General features: G+C 44.0%; 1 protein-coding gene across 5 annotated transcripts; it reads right to left on the reverse strand.

The window, feature by feature from the left end:
* Positions 1-118: 118 nt before the first annotated feature.
* LOC110529710 (nuclear receptor coactivator 7) lies at positions 119-19363 on the reverse strand. Of its 5 annotated transcripts, none has more exons than XM_021612165.2 (17): positions 19245-19363; positions 15824-15973; positions 14397-14560; positions 9181-9251; positions 8799-8906; positions 8611-8712; positions 8391-8516; positions 8117-8301; positions 7488-7642; positions 6706-7299; positions 6465-6627; positions 6202-6352; positions 5878-6006; positions 5588-5740; positions 5413-5508; positions 3668-3741; positions 119-1999 (listed from the first exon to the last, which is right to left on the reverse strand). In XM_021612165.2, exons 2-17 carry the CDS (start codon positions 15859-15861, stop codon positions 1864-1866), a joined length of 2445 nt encoding a protein of 814 aa, XP_021467840.2. In that variant the 5' UTR covers positions 15862-15973; positions 19245-19363; the 3' UTR covers positions 119-1863. The 5 variants fall into 5 exon arrangements, with proteins under 5 accessions (XP_021467840.2, XP_021467841.2, XP_021467839.2 ...); XM_021612166.2 differs by having other exon boundaries at positions 15824-15969; positions 19245-19267; XM_021612164.2 differs by lacking the exon at positions 19245-19363 and adding an exon at positions 18658-19158 and having other exon boundaries at positions 15824-15969.
* Positions 19364-19576: the final 213 nt, after the last annotated feature.

Consider the following 19576-nt stretch of genomic DNA (forward strand, 5'->3'; position numbering starts at 1 on the left):
ACTTTGAAACATTGTCAGCTTTACCTATAGTAAATGTGCCTATGTAGCCTACCTAAAAGGAAATAAGCAAACCTTGGAAAAAAAAGAGGATATGGGGGGGAAAAGTCTCAGGCTGGAATCGTATTATGTTATGTTTATTATTTCATTTTAAACATAACAATACAATAAATATCCTCAGTGATACTCACCTATAATATGACAGTTTTGGATTCACAGGAAATAACACTTTGGGAACATTCACAGTGAGAACAACACTCAACATCTATTACACAGAAAGAAACAAAGCCACACCTATAAGGATTTGTGAATAGTAGGATGCAGAAAGGGGAATGTCATATTTAAGCAGTATTGTCTGTATTACAGTATTTTCTGTATATCATGCAGTAGGTTTAGTCAGCTCATGGTAACTTACTTGAGACAGAAACAAAACACTCCATTTATCAACATTGGTCTGGAAAACAGTGGTATAAGATCTCAACAGAACACGTTAAGAAAAAAAACTAAAATGGTATATCCCTTTCTTTCCCGGAATTTCAGTACTCACCGGTCCTTCCCTTATGTAGTGGCAGAAAATGACAATCGTGACAGGTTTATACACAAACAAATGACTGATGTTAATGCCACAGACCAGACCAATCAACTTGGGAGTTATTGAACCGTCTTACTTCCCTTGGCTCATGTGTTCTAATGAACAGTTGAGTAGACTAAACTCACTCTGCAGTAACTCACTCTACTTACAGAAACACACCGTAAAACAAAGAGAAGGTACAGTTGGTCAAAGATGTGACAGACTAATACTGCCTTGAGATTCTTCAATCTATTTAGTGCTTGGATGTATCAACCTTGTGGCCGATTACAGGACTTACCTAAAAACAACAGAAAACAAACCAACACATTCACCAAAAAAAAATACAATTCTGTAACAAAATGATACTATTTCAAAAATCATACATTCTTTGTACAAATAAATCATAAGAAAAATTATAAAATGTGACGAGAAACAAACAAAACAGATACAAAAGTAAAATAAAACGACATTTGGTCATTGCAAAACCCCCTTTATGTTCCCTTCTTAGTTGACAGTTGTTTTGGAAAGAGACATGGAATGCTCTGAAATGCAATGTAACATTCTCATTAAGTCTATTTAGGACTGGAGACATGAAAACAAGAACCTTCAGTCATGGTAAGCCTCTTCTTTGTAAACAATTACTCCTATATTTAAAGTGGTTTTGGGGCAGATGTGTTTTGGAAGAGAAATTAGTCACAAAATGCCTACCTAAAACATCTAACCTTTCACCTTTCCTCTTTTCACATGTTTTTTCCCCTGACATGTTATGGACTTGTCAACAAGAATATTCCGATTTTCTGCGTTTGTAGAGAATTGATGGTTGTGTTTACTCACCTGTAACCAGATACCTTGTTCCTTTTTGATGTGCATTGCACCCACTAGCCACATCCCTAATACAACAATCTCACATCTCATTGCCTATGTTTTGATATTGTGTTTGAAATTAACTCATGACTGATTCCATTAGCTAGGACAATTGCCTCTTCGATCCTCCAGGAACATGTCGCTCTTCTCCAAGTGGGTAGAAGTTTTGAGTTCTGTAGGCAGGCTGCATGCTGGGATAGCTGTGGGTGGCATGGGAGGTATAAGGCAGCCAATAGAGTAATAGGGAAATTCACCAGCCACAGCTTCTCACACCTCTGCCACCCTCAGGACAAACCACATCAAATCAGATGTCATAAACCATGTCAAATTATCAGCTTCCCATTCTGGTAGAGTAAGGGGTGGGCGTTGAAGCCAGATCCTGGTCTCCCCCCTGGAGGGTTTTGGAGGGGACTGGATGAGGTGGAGGGAGGCTACTCGAAGGCCCAGACCTCCACACTGTGGATGATGAAGTCCTTCTGAGTAGAGAGGGGCTGGTTGTGGAAAGTGGCACAGCTGGAGGTGGTGCCATGATACAGGTCAGCATCCAGCCACAGCCCTATCTGACCTCTAGATGGAGGGAAGGAGAAAGAGACAGGAAAAAGTCAGACAAACTCATAACTACAAGTTGACTTCAACAGAAAGAGAGAGCAGGTCACACAAAGATAGTCTCACATTGCTCAACCACATACAGTACCTTCAGAACATATTCACACCCCTTGACTTTTTCCAGCTGTTGTTACAGCCAGAATATTAATAAAAATATTAAATTGAGATTGTGTGTGTGTGTACTGCAGTGACACAATACCCCATACTTTCAAAGTTATGTTATGTTTTTGAAATTTGACAAATTAATTAAATGAAAAGCTGAAATGTCTTGAGTCAACCCCATTATTATGGCAAGCCTAAATAAGTTCAGGAGTAAAAATGTGCTTAACAAGTCATGGACTCCCTCTGTGTTTAACATGGTTTTTGAAGGACTACCTCATCTCTGTAGCCATATGCAGTTAATTGTAAGGTCCCTCAGTAGAACATGAATTTCACAGATTCAACCACAAGGTCTAGGGAGGTTTTTCAACGCCTCGCAATGAAGGGCACCCATTGTTAGATAAGGGAAAAACTAAATAAATAAAGCAGACATTGAATATCCGTTTGAGCATGGTGAAGTTATTAATTACAATTTGGATAGTGTATCAATACACCAAGTCACTTCAAGGATACAAACGTCCTTCCTAACTCAGTTTCTGTAGAGGAAGGAAACCACTCAGCGATTTCGCCATGAGGACAATGGTGACTTTAAAACAGTAACAGGGTTTAATGGCTGTGATAAGAGAAAACTGAGGATGGATCAACAACATTGTACTTACTCCACAAAGCTAACCTACATGACAGAGTGAAAAGAAGGAAGCATGTACAGAATAAAAAATATTCCAAAAGGTGCATCCTGTTTGCAATAAGGCCCTAAAGTAAAACTGAAAAAAAAAAAAGTGGCAAAGAAATTCACTTTATGTCCTGAATGCAAGGTCTTGTGATATGTTTGGGGCAAATCCAACACCGAGTACCACAATTCATATTTTCAGGAATGGTGGTGGCTACATCATGTTATGGGTATGTGTGTCATCGGCAAGGACCGGGGAGTTTTTTAGTATAAAAAGAAACAGAATAGCGCTACGCACAGGAAAAACCTAGAGGAAAACGTGGTTCAATCTGCTTTCCAACAGACACGGAGACAAATTCACCTTTCCGCAGGACAATAAACTAAAACACAAGGCCAAATAAAGACCGGAGTTGCTTACCAATGTTCCTGAGTGGCCCAGTTAGTTTTGACTTAAACTCTATGGAAAGACTTCAATTGCTGACTAAGAATGATCAACAACCAACTTGACACATCTTGAAGATTTTTTATGAAAGAATGTGCAAATATTGTACAATCCAGGTGTGCAAAGCTCCTAGAGACTTACCCAAAAAGACTCTCAGCTGTAATCACTGCCAAGCGTGATTCTAACGTATTGACTCAGGGGTATAAATACTTATGTAGATTTTATATTTCACTTTCAATACATTTGCTAACATGTCTAAAAACATGATTTCACTTTGTCACTATGGAGTATTATGTGTAGATGGGTGAGAAGAAAATTATGTTAGAATCATTTTGAATACAGGCTGTAACACAAAATGTGTAATAAGTCAGAAGGTATGAATACTTTCTGAAGGGACTGTATATTCAAATACACTCACCCTCCTCCTCCCATCTGAAGAGAATCTGTGTTGCCTTTCACAAAGTAGGAGTTCTCCCCAGTCCAGCGGTAAACCTGAGAAAAGGAAAAGCAACCCACATCAAGTCAGGCAGCAAGGCAATGACAGAGGTCATATGAATTCTAAAACATACACTAACGTTCAAAAGTTTGGGGGTCACTTAAAAATGTCCTCGTTTTTGAAAGCACATTTTTTTTGTCCATTAAAATAACATCAAATTGATCAGAAGTACAGTGCAGACATTGTTAATGTTGTAAATGACTATTGTAGCTGGAAACGACTGATTTCTAATGGAACATCTACATAGGCGTACAGAGGCCCATTATCAGCAACCATCTCTTGCATTTCAAAGGCACCTTGTGTTGGATAATCCAAGTTTATCATTTTAAAAGGCTAATTGATCATTAGAAAAGCTGAAAAGGGTTGTTCTCATTAAAGAAGCAATAAAACTGGCCTTCTTCAGACTAGTTGAGTATCTGGAGCATCAGCATTTGTGGGTTCGATTATAGGCTCAAAATGTCCAGAAACAAATAACTTTCTTCTGAAACTAGTCAGTCTATTCTTGTTCTGAGAAATGATGGCTATTGTATGCGAGAAGTTGCCAAGAAACTGAAGATCTCATACAACGCTGTGTACTACTCCCTTCACAGAACAGCACAAACGGTCTCTAACCAGAATAAAAAGAGTGGGAGGCCCCGGTGCACAACTGAGCAATAGGACAAGTACATTAGAGTGTCTAGTTTGAGAAACAGACACCTCACAAGTCCTCAACGGGCAGCTTCATTAACTAGTACCCGCAAAACACCAGTCTCAACATCAACAGTGAAGAGGCGACTCTGGGACGCTGGCCTTCTAGGCAGAGTTGCAAAGAAAAAGCCATATCTCAGACTGGCCAATAAAAATACAAAATTAAAATGGGCAAAAGAACACAGACACTGGACAGAGGAAGATTGGAAAAAAAAGTGTCATGGACAGACAAATCTAAGTTTGAGGTGTTCGGATCACATTCGCGAGACAGAAAAAATGAAAAGATGCTGGAGGAGTGCTTGACGCCATCTGTCAAGCATGGTGTAGGCAATGTGATGGTCTGGGCCTGCTTTGGCGGTGGTAAAGTGGGAGACTTGTACAGGGATCTTGAAGGAGGAAGGCTATTGCTCCATTTTGCAACGCCATGCCATACACTACACGGCCCTTAATTGGAGCCAATTTCCTCCTACAACACGGAAATGACAAAGCACAGCGCCAAACTATGCAATAACTATTTATGGAAGAAGCAGTCAGCTGGTATCCTGTCTATAATGGAGTGGCCAGCACAGTCACCGGATCTCAACCCTATTGAGCTGTTGTGGGAGCAGCTTGACTATATGGTACGTAAGAAGTGCCCATCAAGCCAGTCCAACTTGTGGGACGTGCTTCAGGAAGCATGGGGTGAAATCTCTTCAGAATAAGTCAACAAATTGACAACTAGAATGCCAAAGGTCTGCAAGGCTGTAATTGATGCAAATGGAGGAGTCTTTGAAGAAAGCAAAGTTTGCAGGACACAATTACTTAAATTAAAAATCATTATTTATAACCTTGTCACTCTCCTGACTATATTTCCAATTCATTTTGCAACAATTTCATGTAGGTTTTCATGGAAAACAAGGACATTTCTAAGTGACCCCAAACTTTTGAACGGTAGTGTAGGTATGCAGATACAACAGAGTATAAATGAGATTATGTCTGACCTTGATTTCAGGGCAGAAACTGAAGAGGAAGGTCTCTCCCGTGCCATAGCAGTGCTCACTTACTCTGAAGGGATGGGTGGAGTATCCCCCAAACAACTGGGGGGGAGAGATAAAGAGCGCAAATAAAACTCAAGAGCCCAATACAAATTGAGCACCATGTTCAGTGTGTGAGTACCTGGTTGTCCATGTCTTTAATGACCAGTAGCACAGGGCTGTCCACCTCTAATAGGCTCCTGTACAGGGTCTTTAGGCTGGTCCCGTGTTCCACCGTACTGTAAGCCAGTCGCCATGGATACCCCTGCACCCGCGCTGGCAGCCGACAAGCAAGCTGTGGGGAGACAGAGACACGTGATTGCGTGAATATGTGTATTTCGGAGTTTGTGGGCAGGTTGTGTAGGTGAAGTCACACTGGGTATGTTTTCTTGATTGAAAGTGTTTTGTGTGTCATGGCATTTGTGTGTTTACCTTCTCTATGTGTGTGTCCTGTAGCAGAGCACTGGGGTCACTGAGCATGGGCAGTAGATCCCCAAAAGGCTCCTCCCCATCATAGCTGCCAAAACTCTGCCTGCGCTTCGCTTCGTTGATGGTGATGATCTACGAACACAACCATGTATGGTCAGACACCTCAACAGTACAGTCAAAACATACTAAACTCAATGCATGGTCAAAACATTGAACACAGCTTGGGCTAAACACAAAAAAACGCATAGTCCACAAAGTCACAAAACACTTAAACACAATGCGAACATACACCACCACACAGACCAAGGTCATGCCATGTGAACACACCTCCCAGCTGCGAGAAGACTTGGGGTCACTGAAGAAGTTATCGATCATGTTGAGCTCGTCCTTCTCCACGACCACGAAGCCCTGCTCCCTGGCCTCCTTACCATACACATCAGGAGACCACTGGACAAAGAATGCATAGAGGTGGTCCACCCTGAAACACACCACATTTAAGTTTTAGAACATTCAGCATTTATAGCATTGTGAATACACCCCAGTTCTCAAAGAGGTTCCGACTGTGACCGTTGTCATTGTTGACCTCTCACCTCTCCTGGGGCACAGCAAACCAGTACTCTGGCTGTTTTCCTCGCGTGTGGGCGGGGCTGGATGTCCGGCCAATGATGAAGGACTTTCTCATGGGCTTGCCCACCTTGAAGCAAAGGAACATGGGCGGGGTCTTACTCTTCTCCTCTGTGGAGAGCAGCATGTCTGCAGAGAGAGAGAGGGAAGTGTAATATTTAAATAATGCTATACAAGAAACCACACAAACCGCTTGTGAACACTCACTTTGGATGGGCGCCTGCATCCTCTCCAGCAGCCAAGACTTCACCTCCGCCTTGTTGCTCCTCTTTCGCTTCTCTTCCTCACTCAGCCACTCCTCTGCAGGGCTGGGTTCCTGAGAACAACATTTCCCTGAAGCCGCAGCGGTCTCACTCAAGCTCAGCTTCCTATTTTGGTCCATTGCCGATTCTGATTGGTCGCTAACACCGTTCACCAGTTGCCCTGAAGAGTTCCCGTCTTTGGCTTGGCGTGTGGCTAGGCTAGCAGGCTTCAACAGTTCACCGTTATTCTCAGTCTCTGAAAGGACAGGCAGTGATTGGGTCGTTTCCTCGATGGAGCGGTTCTGGACCAGTCCTTCATCGTCTTCCTCTCCTCTCTGCGAGGTCAGTGGGACTGGGTCAGAGAGGGACTGGGACTCCACCCGTTTAGGGGAACTAGATCCTGGGAGCTCTCCCCGCTGGTCCTGGCTGGTAGCACTGGCAGGTGGCCTGGATCCACTCATTGGTTCCTCAGCGCTCCCGTTCAAGGGAAGCTCCAGCTCTGTGAAACCCTCGTCTGATGGAGACTGGTCTGCTGGCTCACACTCTGCCCTCTCTATGACTGGGATATAAGAAACCATGAGGTATTACAAAAATTACCACATGGATCTAAATAATGCTAAATAAATTATTCCGCATAAGCCATTTGGTTTAGATTTCTCTTAAACTACACATACAATGATTCACTATGATGTATATTGATTTTCTATGATTCATCCTGATCCAATACAAGTCATCTCTCAGTCATACCCGTGTCTGACAGGGCAGAGTCGATGTCGTCCAGGACAATGGGTCGTTTGGGATCCAGCGCCTCGTAGCGGCTGAAGGGGTTGAGGTCGCGCTCTGAGGGCAGCTCCTCCCACTCTCCGGGCCTATACAGAGGACACAGATCCTGGGGTAGGTCTCTGTGCGGGCCAGGAGTCAGGGGGCACCACACGCACATCACAACGGAGGATGGGAAAATTTTAACAAATCATATATGAACAAAATGAAAATGCAACTCAAAAACAGAACACAAATAAAATAATTTAAAAAAGGCTAAATAATAATACTAATTAAACAACAATGAACCAGTACAAAATGAAACAGATAAACTAAAAAAAATGGAGTGTTATGTCTGCCCCTACAATTTGGTACAGGAAACCCAACAGCATGAGCTCGGCCAATCAGTTAACATTTTCACCTCCGAAGGAGAAGAACGAACGAACGAACGAACAAGGGAGAGTGCAGAAAGAGGTAGAAAGACAGAATGCGACACTTGACAAATAAGCAAGGAAAGCAAGGATAAGATCAGGAAAGGGGGAAAAAGGGTTTAAATAGGGAGTGAAAGATGAATTGACAGTGCGAAAGAGTCTCAGGATGCCTGGGTGGGTCCTTACGACGGCAGCGCGTCCTTCAGCTTCATGCGGGAGATGTCGTTGTAGAGGGCCACAGACACCACCTCCTCCATTGGGCAGATCAGGCCGTACTCCTCACAGCCGTGCTCAATCACCAGGGGGTCCGACTTGTGAGGGTCAAACATGATGTTGTTGGGCGTCACGATCATCACCCCTCCCACCACACCCTGGGAGACAATAGAAGACACAAGTTTTAAATCTCTGTTGCTGTGGTGGTTGTTTTAATTTCAAAATGGCCTCTGGCGTGGCCACTCACCATTCCGTCAGTGAAGTACTTGCAGCTCATCTTGATGAACTTGACAATGGCGGGGTTCTCATCCTCGGACAGGGAAGACCGCTCACGTCGTAGCGGTCTTACTGATCTGCCACTGAAGTCTCCATCCTGTAACATTGCCAGGCAGCAGGGACGAGCACAGTACTAGGATCAAATTGATTACTTTAGTCTGGGTTGTTCTTATCAAGGATAACTGACTTACCTGTGACACCTTCTCTGTTAGATCTTTGATGGAGGTGGGGTCAGAGGAACCCACAGACTGAGAGTCGGCTTCCGATTGGCCCACGTCAGGAACAAATAGCTTCTGCAAGGGTGACAGACAGGCTTGTTTGCCAATCAGAAAGCTAAGATTGACAGCAGGAAGTGGTGTGTTAAGTGCTGAAAGCTCACCTGTCCTGGATAGACACTGCGGGAAAAGAGGCGGTTGAGCTGCACCAATTTGTTGGGGGTGATATTGAACTTCAGAGCAATGCTGTTTAGAGATTCTTGGGGTCCCACCTGCAACAAAGTTACATCCTTGGTAAATGTTTATTCCCAAAAGTATCAATCTAGCCAAGCCAAAATGCAGCACGAAAGACTAAAGTAGAAAGCAGAAACCTTGACTCCCTGAATAGGATGCAACCTTTTTGCTTTATTATTGAATTTCAAAAAAATGTAGGCTTATCGTCCACATTGACAACCTAAGTTAGGAGTCTGAGTCAGAACCCTATGTGGGAGTTGTAGTGTCAGAGGGTGGAGGTAGTGAGGCATTACGGAGGCAGCCTGTACTCACAGTATACTCCACTGTCCCGGGGGGCCTCCTCTTCTCTTTCTTGGCCTGGCTGCTCATGTTGTTGCTGTCATCTGAAAGACAGAGAAATAGGTCAGTGACACAGTATAGAGATTAATAAAAATAATCGCTCCGTTCATTCAGAAACAAAATGCATGTATACACCAACAAACTAGTGCACACTGCTTTAAATAGAATTATATTAAAAAGCATAACCCTAGCTCGCGAACACACACACACACACGGCTAGCTAGTATCCTAGTGAACTCTGTACGCTACAGTCATAGTCAGCACTTCTTATTGCCAGAACCAGTTCATTAGAACACCCTCCCACTACTTCCGCTTTCCTCTACTCCAGCTCCTCTATAGAAACTGGAGGAATGACTCAGCATTGTACAGCAGGCTGTGAGGAGTCCAGCTGTGGGTCACTGTACATCCACACAGAATTGACCTCTGGTAAGAGCGGTCACTTACTCATTACGGTCTTTGTACCAGTGTCATAATATAGATTTTTAAAAGTTGCTAAGTTAATGCAGTGTAGTCCTACATAGACTCCTTAGTCAGTGCATAACTAGGATGACTACCTTTTCGGATTTAATAACTTGTTTGTATGGTCATTATGCAACATCCTCAGAATTAAAAAGGCTGCAGACTAGCAATGTATCACTATAGAGTGTATGGAGTAAGAAAGTAGCTTGCTTAATGTGTCAACTAAATGGCTCTGTCTCGCCAGAGTGAGCCATGAGCAAGCCAGAGAGGAGACTCATTGCTAGGCAACTCAGACACAGGCTGCAGCAGTGGAGCAGAGGGAGAGACAGAGGAGCAGCACTCAGCAGCTTAGCTAGCAGTAGGAAACAAAAAAGCTTCTCAGAATTTCACTACTGGTTTTCATATCAACTTTCTTTGTTGTCCAGAAGCCAAAAAGGGACAATCCTAGTCATTAACCACCAGTCCTAGTTGTTGCATATTTAGATTTTCCTCTCAGATTATAACGAAGATCAGGGTTTTCTGTATGGAAAAGTTACATTATTATTATTATAATTAGGGGCCGCCCATGTCCAAACAGTGAATAGAACATAATTGTAGGGGTAAACATAAGACTAAAACCAGATATAAAGTATGTAGAAAATATAATGGACCTTTAAATAAGATGATTTTTGAGAACCAACAATCAACATAAAAGCTTGACAGTCAGGTACATCTAAAATGTAAAAAATTATGCATTTTGGAGTATTTTTTACCATGGCATGGGGATCCCATTGATTGTGCTATAATGTTTGAGTCACTCAGATTGCATGAGCCATGGCAAAATGTGTAGAATTACAGGAAATTAGCTTTAAAAACAGCTACATTTTGTCACTGCGGCCGACACGAGGGCCTCTAAAATGTCTAATCAGCGACAGCACCAGTAGCCACGCCCCCAAACCATGACTGGATGTCCTTTTGGGTGGTGGATCCAGAAAAAACTACGGAAACATTAATCTGTCACACAAAACGACTCACATCATGTGTCTTTGAGAACAGTGTATTCCCGCAAATACTATTTTGCAAATGTTGTTTACTTCAAACCAAATTTTATTTGTCACTTCGTAAACAACAGGTGTGGACGAACAGTGAAATGCTTGCTTACGGGTCCTTCCCAACAATGCTGAGAGAAAGAAAATATAGAAATAATAGAAAAGTAAAACACATAAAAGTATTAAGACACACACATTGATTAACAATAACATGGCTACATACAACAGGTATCAGTACCGAGTCCATGTGCAGGGGTACGAGGTAGTTGAGGTAGATCGATATGTACTTATAAAGTAGGAATAAAGTGACAGATTTTAGTAAACAGTATGTGAACAGCATATGTGATGAGTCAAAAAATGTAGTGGAAAAAGGATCAACGCAAATTGTTAAATAGTTAACCAAATAGCTACCCAGACTAACTATTTAACAGTCTTATGGCTTGGGGGAAGAAGCTGTTCAGGGTCTTGTTGGTTTCAGATTTGGTGCATCGGTACTGCTTGCCGTGCGGTAGCAGAGAGAACAGTCTATGACTTGGGTGGCTGCAGTCTGACAATTTTTTGTGATGTACCATCCGCACTACCTTCTGTAGGGCATTGTGGTCGGATCCCAAGCGGTTGCCCATACCAAGCGTTGATGCAGCTAGTCAACATGCTCTCAATGATGCAGATGTAGAACTTTTTGAGGATCTGAGGGCCCATGCTGAATCGTTTAAGTCTCCTGAGGAAGAGGCATCGTGCCCTCTTCACAATGGTGTTAGTGTGTTTGGACCACGATAGATCCTTAGTGATGTGGACACAGAGGAACTTGAAGATCTTGCACCTTCCCATTTTGCCCTCAGAACAGCCTCAATTCGTTGGGGCATGGACTCTACAAGGTGTTAAAAGCATTCCACAGGGATGCTGGCCCATGTTGACTCCAATGCATCCCACAATTGTGTCAAGTTGACTGGATGTCCTTTGGGTGGTGGACTATTCTTGATACACACGGGAAACTGTTCAATGTGGAAAAACCCAGCAGCGTTGCAGTTCTTGACACAAACTGGTGCGCCTGGCACCTACTACTAAACAGCAAAAAAAAGAAACGTCCCCTTTTCAGGGCCCTGTCTTTCAAAGCTCATTCAAAAAAATCCAAATAACTTCACAGATCTTCATTTTAAAAGGGTTTAAACACCGTTTCCCATGCTTGTCCAATGAACCATAAACAATTCATGAACATGCATCTGTGGAACGGTCGTTAAGACACCAACAGCTTACAGACGGTAAGCAATTAAGGTCACAGTTATGAAAACTTAGGACACGAAAGAGGCCTTTCTACGGACTCTGAAAAACACCAAAAGAAAGATGCCCAGGGTCCCTGCTCATCTCTGTAAACGTGCCTTAGGCAGGCTGCAAGGAGGCATGAGGACTGCAGATGTGGCCAGGGCAATAAATTGCAATGTCCGTACTCTGAGACCCCTAAGAAAGCGCTACAGGGAGACATTGTCCTCGCAGTGGTAGACCACGTGCAACACCACCTGCACAGGATCGGTACATCCGAACATTACACCTGCGGGACAGGTACAGGATGGCAACAACCACTGCCCGAGTTACACCAGGAACGCACAATCCCTCCATCAGTGCTCAGACTGTCCGCAATAGGCTGAGAGAGGCTGGACTGAGGGCTTGCAGGCCTGTTGTAAAGGCAGGTCCTTACCAGACATCACCGGCAACAATGTCACCTATGGACACAAACCCAGTGGCGCTGGACCAGACAGGACTGGCAAAAAGTGCTCTTCACTGACAAGTCGCGGTTTTGTCTCACCAGGGGTGATGGTCGGAATCGCGTTTATCGTCGAAGGAATGAGCGTTACACCAGGGCCTGAACTCTGGAGCGGGATCGATTTAGAGGTGGAGGGTCCGTCATGGTCTGGGGCGGTCTGTCATTGCATCATCTGACTGAGCTGTTTGTCATTGCAGGCAATCTCAACGCTGTGCGTTACAGGAAAGACATCCTCCTCCCTCATGTGGTACCCTTCCTGCAGGCTCACCCTGACATGACCCTCCAGCATGACAATGACACCAGCCATTCTGCTCGTTCTGTGCGTGATTTCCTGCCAGACAGGAATGTCAGTGTTCTGCCATGGCCAGCGAAGAGCCCGGATCTCAATCCCATTGAGCACGTCTGGGACCTGTTGGATCGGAGGGTGAAGGCTAGGGCCATTCCCCCCAGAAATGTCCGGGAACTTGCAGGTGCCTTGGTGGAAGAGTGGGGTAACAACTCACAGCAAGAATGGCAAATCTGGTGCAGTCCATGAGGAGGAGATGCACTGCAGTACTTAATGCAGCTGGTGGCCACACCAGATACTGACTTACTTTTGATTTTGACCCCCCCTATGTTCAGGGACACATTATTCAATTTCTGTTAGTCACATGTCTGTGGAACTTGCTAAGTTTGTGTCTCAGTTGTTTAATCTTATGTTCATACAAATATTTACATGTTAAGTTTGCTGAAAATAAACAGTTGACAGTGAGAGGACGTTTCTTTTTTTGCTGAGTTTATATCCCGTTCAAAAAGCACTTAAATCTTTTGTCTTGCCAATTCACCCTCTGAATGGCACACATACACAATCGATGTCTCAATTGTCTTAAGGCTTAAAAATCATTATTTAACCTGTCTCCTCCCCTTCATTGACACTGATTGAAGTGGATTTAACAAGTGACTTCAATAAGGGAACATAGCTTTTACCTGGATTCACCTGGTCAGTCTGTCATGGAAAGAGCTGGTGTCCTTAAAAGGAAAAAGCCACCATTCCTTTAAATGTGAGAATTATTTTGTGAACAAATGTTTAATTTTCCTTTTATAATAAGGTTGGTAGCAACATGGAAAATCGTTGTTGAAATCTGTTGCAGGTCAAGTCGACTACAAAAATCCACAACGCAATGATCTCGTTATGGGCTGGCTTGCTAGCAAACGTAGTTAAACACAACAACCAAAGACAATACCATCATGTAAAGTAGGTAGTTAGCTGTCCACAATCTCATCATGTTCAACCTGCAGATCGATGTGCCTCACAGAGTGGAGTCTGAATCCAATGAATGAAGGAACATATAATTATCCACCCAGCAGACTGTGGTCCAATCGTGTGAACAGTCATGCACGGTCAAGTTAATCGTTACACGGACTTTGAGAAGGGATTGCGTATGTCAAGAAACACGTCTATTTTCCTTGAAAGTAGAGAATGTCACGATTCCAAAGCTATACGATATTACAGATAGCAAGTTAATTATCTCACATCTCAGAAAATATTTGCAATGTTGTACTTATTGTTGATGAAATTTGTGTTAATGTTGGGTTTTTGAGCTAGCGTCCAATAAACTCCCATTCACGTCTTGTCCCAGAATCGCCCAGAATGCACCACACGGCCCATTGGCGTAGCATGGGCAACGTTTCCCATGGACTGCGTGGTGCATTCTGGGCGATTCTGGGACAAGACGTGAATGAGAGTTTATTGGACTCGCGGCACTGTTCCAACATCTAGTGGAAAGCTTTCCCAGAAGAGTGGAGGCTGTTATAGCAGCAAAGGGGAAACCAACTCCATATTAATGCCCATGATTCTGGAATGAGATGTTCGACAAGATGTCCACACTTTTGGTCATGTAGTGCACTTCTGACCTTTTTTTAATGTGCCCATAGAAAGGCTGTGTGTGTGAGGCGTGTTTTACCTAAACCTTCAGGTGGGTTTGGTATTATCCTCTCCTGAGGATCAGAAAAAGCAGGGAGGGATGGGCAGGAGATGACGGGCGTCTTTAAGGACGAATCCGACGGGTTCTGCTCAGCCATAGCCTTCTCTGATTGGCTCTGTTTGAGCTGTCTCCGTCTCTTCAACCTGAGGATATGGAGAGAGGGGTGGTCAATCTGTTTACTTCCAATCATGCTTATGAACATTGGATTTCACGACTAATGAATGTTTCCTGTTAGGTTGTGAAAAACTCAAAAACAGAAATCCAAAACGTCACTGTCTTTTGCTTGCCCACTTTCTCTTCTCCTCTGTCCTTTTTCCTGATTCATTATTGATAGGTCAGGCGGTGATGTCATGGCATCTCCCACCCCCGCCTGCCTGGGTTCATTAACAGGGGCAGCTGCAGCTAACTAAGCCGACATGGCAGCATGTAGCTCTAGTCAGATTGAAATGGATTGTAAACAAGATCCTGGCTGTCTGGGCCCAGTACAGAAAAAGCTGGAGAAAGAGTGGGGCAGGGAAATCAAAATTCAAGGAAAACAGATGCTGTACAGGCAAAGGACATGTGAAAATGGAGAAGCAGACGACTAAAGAGAGCGCTTGACAGCGACAGAGTAATGGAGGAGCACTGGATCAATAGGTTTGGATACAAGACAGACAGATATAGTTCTGGCCTTCAAATAGCATCTCTTCCATTACAAACACAGCAGCAGAGCATACACACATATGGTAAACATTTCTGGATTCCACCAACAAATTCCACACAGCACACTACTGTTTCACACAGGGACATTAACAAGAGAGGAATGTAGAGATTTCCTTTGGCGCTTTACCTTTTTATCCCCCTCTTGCTTTCTCTCTAGCCTGGTAGCAGAGGAATAGCTAGTCTGTCTGCGTACTCACTCAAGCGCAGCAAAACATAAACAACTCGTCCAAAAACAGCAGCAACCTCCTTATCCCAGGAGTAGAGAGCCAGGATCTCAAGCATACATCATCACTGCTGGATGTCTCATGCTTCAGCTACTTACAGGGATAGAAATCCAGTCGGCTACTCTACTGTGCGTGAGCATTGACGCATGACTCCATTGCATCAGTGCCAGTATCAGGTGTACCCAGTGCAGTGAGGGCCAGATGGCTACAGAGCACTACTCAGTGAACACAATGTCAGTCAGAGTAAAAGTGGACAGTCACTCAATGCACCGTAACAAACAACGGCATAGTGGGACGTCAGTTAGTGGTGCTACAAAACATCCCGTCCTCCCTCAAATCGCTATGCACACAGGGAATCAAAACTGTTGCCACATGCTGGTAACACTAAAACCCACTTCACAGGCTCTCGAAAAACACAACACTATAAACACTTTGGCATAGACCTAAAAGAGGCTATACACAGAAGAACCGTTCACTTACCTGGCAAAGTAGCCCGGCTTCCTGTCTCTCTTCTCCATCAGTGCGGTATTCTAAAGCTGCATGCACCCCAACGCACACACACGCGCCGAGCCTGTGGGCACAACGTCCTAATGATCCCGCTCTTCTCCCTTTCCACAATCTTCCCACTTCCTTATCATGGGGGAGATAAAAATAATTATTGAAGGGAATTAGCTAAAATATCGGCATCATCTGCTGTATGCAGCAACGCAGAAGTGTACCAAACAGCAAGCCAAAAGACGCCAATCGAGCTGACTGAAGGTTAATGCCACAGCGTAGTCAGAGTGCTGAAAGCATATCGAATGAGCATTAGTCATGCTGTTCAACTGATACAATCTACTGGTCAGAGGATGTTTTTGGCACCTGCACAGGGTGCAGATGTAGTTGCAGTCTACAGAGAAATACTTGCGCTCCGTGTGCCAACAGCGTAGGTGTGAATAAAGCAAAAAATGTATACATATTTACAACTGAGATATGATAATGTCCATTGGGGTGTGGGCAGGGTAGATGTCTGTTGGGGGACGACGACGGCTACTGGTGGCTATTCAGCGGTCTGGAGGTACAAGCATTAGGCCAGTCTGAGTTTTAGCCATAATGCTCCTATATTGCCTGCGGCTGAGTGATGGAAGCGGGGAGACCAGGCTGTGGCTCGTGTGGCTGAGCTACCTGATGATAATCTTAGCCTCCCTGCGACACCTGGTGTTGTAGGTGTCCTGGAGGGCAGGCAGTGTGCACCCAATGGTGGGCTGAGCATACCACCCTCTGTCGTGCCATGCGGTCAGCGGCGGTGGAGTTACAAAGCTGCGATGCAGCCAGACAGTATGCTTGATGATGCTCCCATAGAACACTGAGGGTCCTCGGGGACAGACCTGTAGGCAATCAGGCCTACTACTGTCGTGTCTGCAGTGAACTTGATGATGGAGCTGTGAGAGTTCACTCAGTAGTGGGTATACAGTGAGTGCAGGTGGGGACTGAGGACACACCCTTGTGGGGCCCCATGCTGAAGATCAGTGTGGAGGTGGTAATGTTGCCTACCTTCACCAGGTAGTCTCCCTGTCAGAAATTACATGACCCAGTAGCATAGGGAGGTAAGTCCCAGGGCTGTGAGCTTAGAGGGCACTATGGTATTGAAGGTCGAGCGGTAGTCGAACAGCATCCCTCACATATGCATTCCTCTTGTCCAGGTGGGTGAGGGCAGTGTGCAGTGCAATGGCGATTGCGTAGTCTGTGGATCTTGTTGGGCAGTAGGTAAATTGGAGGGTCAAGTGTGTCGGGGAGGGAGGAGGTGACCAACTCTGACTAGCCTGTTGAATAACTTCATTACATGAGAGCTACTGGTCGATAGTTATTCAGTTCAGTTACTTTCCCTTTCTTGGGCACAGGAATGATGGTGGACATCTTGAAGCAAGTGTGAATAACGGCCTGAGTTAGAGATTGAACATTTCAGAAAACACAACAGCTAGTTGGTCTGCACATGTTCTGAGGCTAGGGATGTCGTCTGGGCCGGCAGCCTTGTGAGGGTTTACACGATTGAATGACTTACATACGCCCTCCATGGAGACCTTAAGCACGTAGCCTCGTGGTCCTCAGGGGCGCTCCTCTGCAGCTCAGAGTCGTTTTGCACAAAGCGTGAGAAAAATAAGTTTCGCTCGTCCGGTAGGGAGGCAAGCGTTGGTGTCCACAACTTGACTGGGTTTCTTTTTGTAATTCGTGATGTTTAGAAGCCACTGCCACATACACCTAGTATCCAAACCACAAAATTTCTCCTCCATGTTGTACCTATACTTGTGTCTCCTCATCTTGATTTATCTGCATAGGTCATATTTGTACTGTTTAACCAAACAATTGTCCCCAGTCACCTTGCCGTATTTATAAGCAGCGTCTCTCTCCTTCAGTTTCTCATCAATCCACAGTTTAAGTTTTGAAAGACACCATCGGTATCACATTATCTATGCATTTTTCCATGAATCATGTGACTGACTCAATAGCAGCACATCCCTTGGCTTTCTAAAGAAAATATCCCTAGTCATTCTGCTCACAATTTGATTTAGCTACCAACCTTCAGTCTTTTCCAGTTGCATGTTACAGCCATCGTGGTTACAATGACATTGTCTCATGCCGTTATCATGTTTGCCATGTTATCTGCTAATTTTCAAAGCATATTGCATAGCTTATCAGTCTAAAATCCCAGTGTGTGTGAGTTTAATATTTGCCTTTTGATTAGTGGGTGGGTATGAATAGGTGCATAGTTCCCTGAACCACTGCAACAGCTCACAATGAATAGCTTGGCAAACGGCTGTAGTAACCAATATTTTATTATACACATTGGTAGTAACTCTGAGCAACTGTATTAGATCTCAAGGTGATACTGACTACTCTCTTCAAGACAGGGCATCTCCGTTAGCTAGCTAGGTACTTTTTACAATACATAACGTTACATTTTGTATGACTGTAGCTAACAAGTGCAGCAGAAATTAAACAGCTAACACTGAGCCTTTGATATTGCTAACAAGTGCAGCAGAAATTAAACAGCCAACATTGAGCCTTTGATATTGGCAAACAAAATATATATAGTGTCAAATAACGTTAGTTTTTTTTCATGTTGCTGTTTAGCTATAACAATTAACGTTAGCTCAAATTTTCCTTTCCGTTAACAGTTTCCGTTCGCTAACTAATATACTGTTGACGTAGTAGCTAGCTAACTTCGAATTAGAACTAGCTCGGTTAATTTAGCTAGTTAAGATTGCTAGCTCATACATGCTAACGCTAGTTTTAACAGCGAACTAAGGTTAGCTAGTTAAGTTAACGTTACCCACCGTGTTTCTAGCTACATCCTTTGCTTTGGCTGCTTCGCTTGTTTCTGGTGCAGCAATACCGAGATTTCCCGATAATTATGTAACCTTATGCAACCGGAGTCTACTGACTGGATGGATGCTGCGTGAAACTGTGGAGAGGGGACACTTTTAGCTACGCAGAAGGGACAAGGTCCACACACAACTGACAGCTGAGCTGATGCTGGCTCAGCACGTTAACGGTGGCCTAGCTTCGTCAAAGATTACGTTGTCTGTGGCTGCGTAGGCACATTTATTAGCCAGTTCGTTTACGATCAGTGCTATCCGGGATCCTTGGGCCGTCCCTACCCTAACGTACATTTATTTACCATACCCATTTCAGCTACATTTCAATTTAAATGGCGGTATGGACGTCCGAAGCCTCCCAGATAGCATTCAGTCGCGTGGTTATCCCTTGACAACCACATTATAAATGAACGTGAGATACGATTTCCAAATAGTGGACATGCACGCATAAAACGTTTACATATATCATCCAATGGTAGCTACGAGCAAACATGGATACATGTTCATACTTCGAACACAGATACAACCTGTCCAGTTTACCTTACCGCATGCCATGGCATTTCCCACCTTTTCCTGTTTACGAATGCACAGCGCCCTCTGGTGCTAGAACAATCACCTGAGGAACAAACGTAAATTAATCACATCACATTAAACGTCACAATCTTCAGAACTGACTTTGTCAAAGAAACAAAATAACAATGGCTTTACAACGATTTTGAACAAACATGACGTGAGACATGCCAAAATGTAGCCCAAACGGTCGCCAGATGGCCCTATTATCCCCTTTACGTCATTTGTAATAATAGTGCCATGCCATCTGGCGGCTGGTTAGGCTGGCCAAATTGGGGGTTTTCATAGAAAGCATCTGATTTATTTT

Source organism: Oncorhynchus mykiss, chromosome 8, assembly GCF_013265735.2.
Source record: "Oncorhynchus mykiss isolate Arlee chromosome 8, USDA_OmykA_1.1, whole genome shotgun sequence".
Lineage (NCBI taxonomy): Eukaryota > Metazoa > Chordata > Actinopteri > Salmoniformes > Salmonidae > Oncorhynchus > Oncorhynchus mykiss.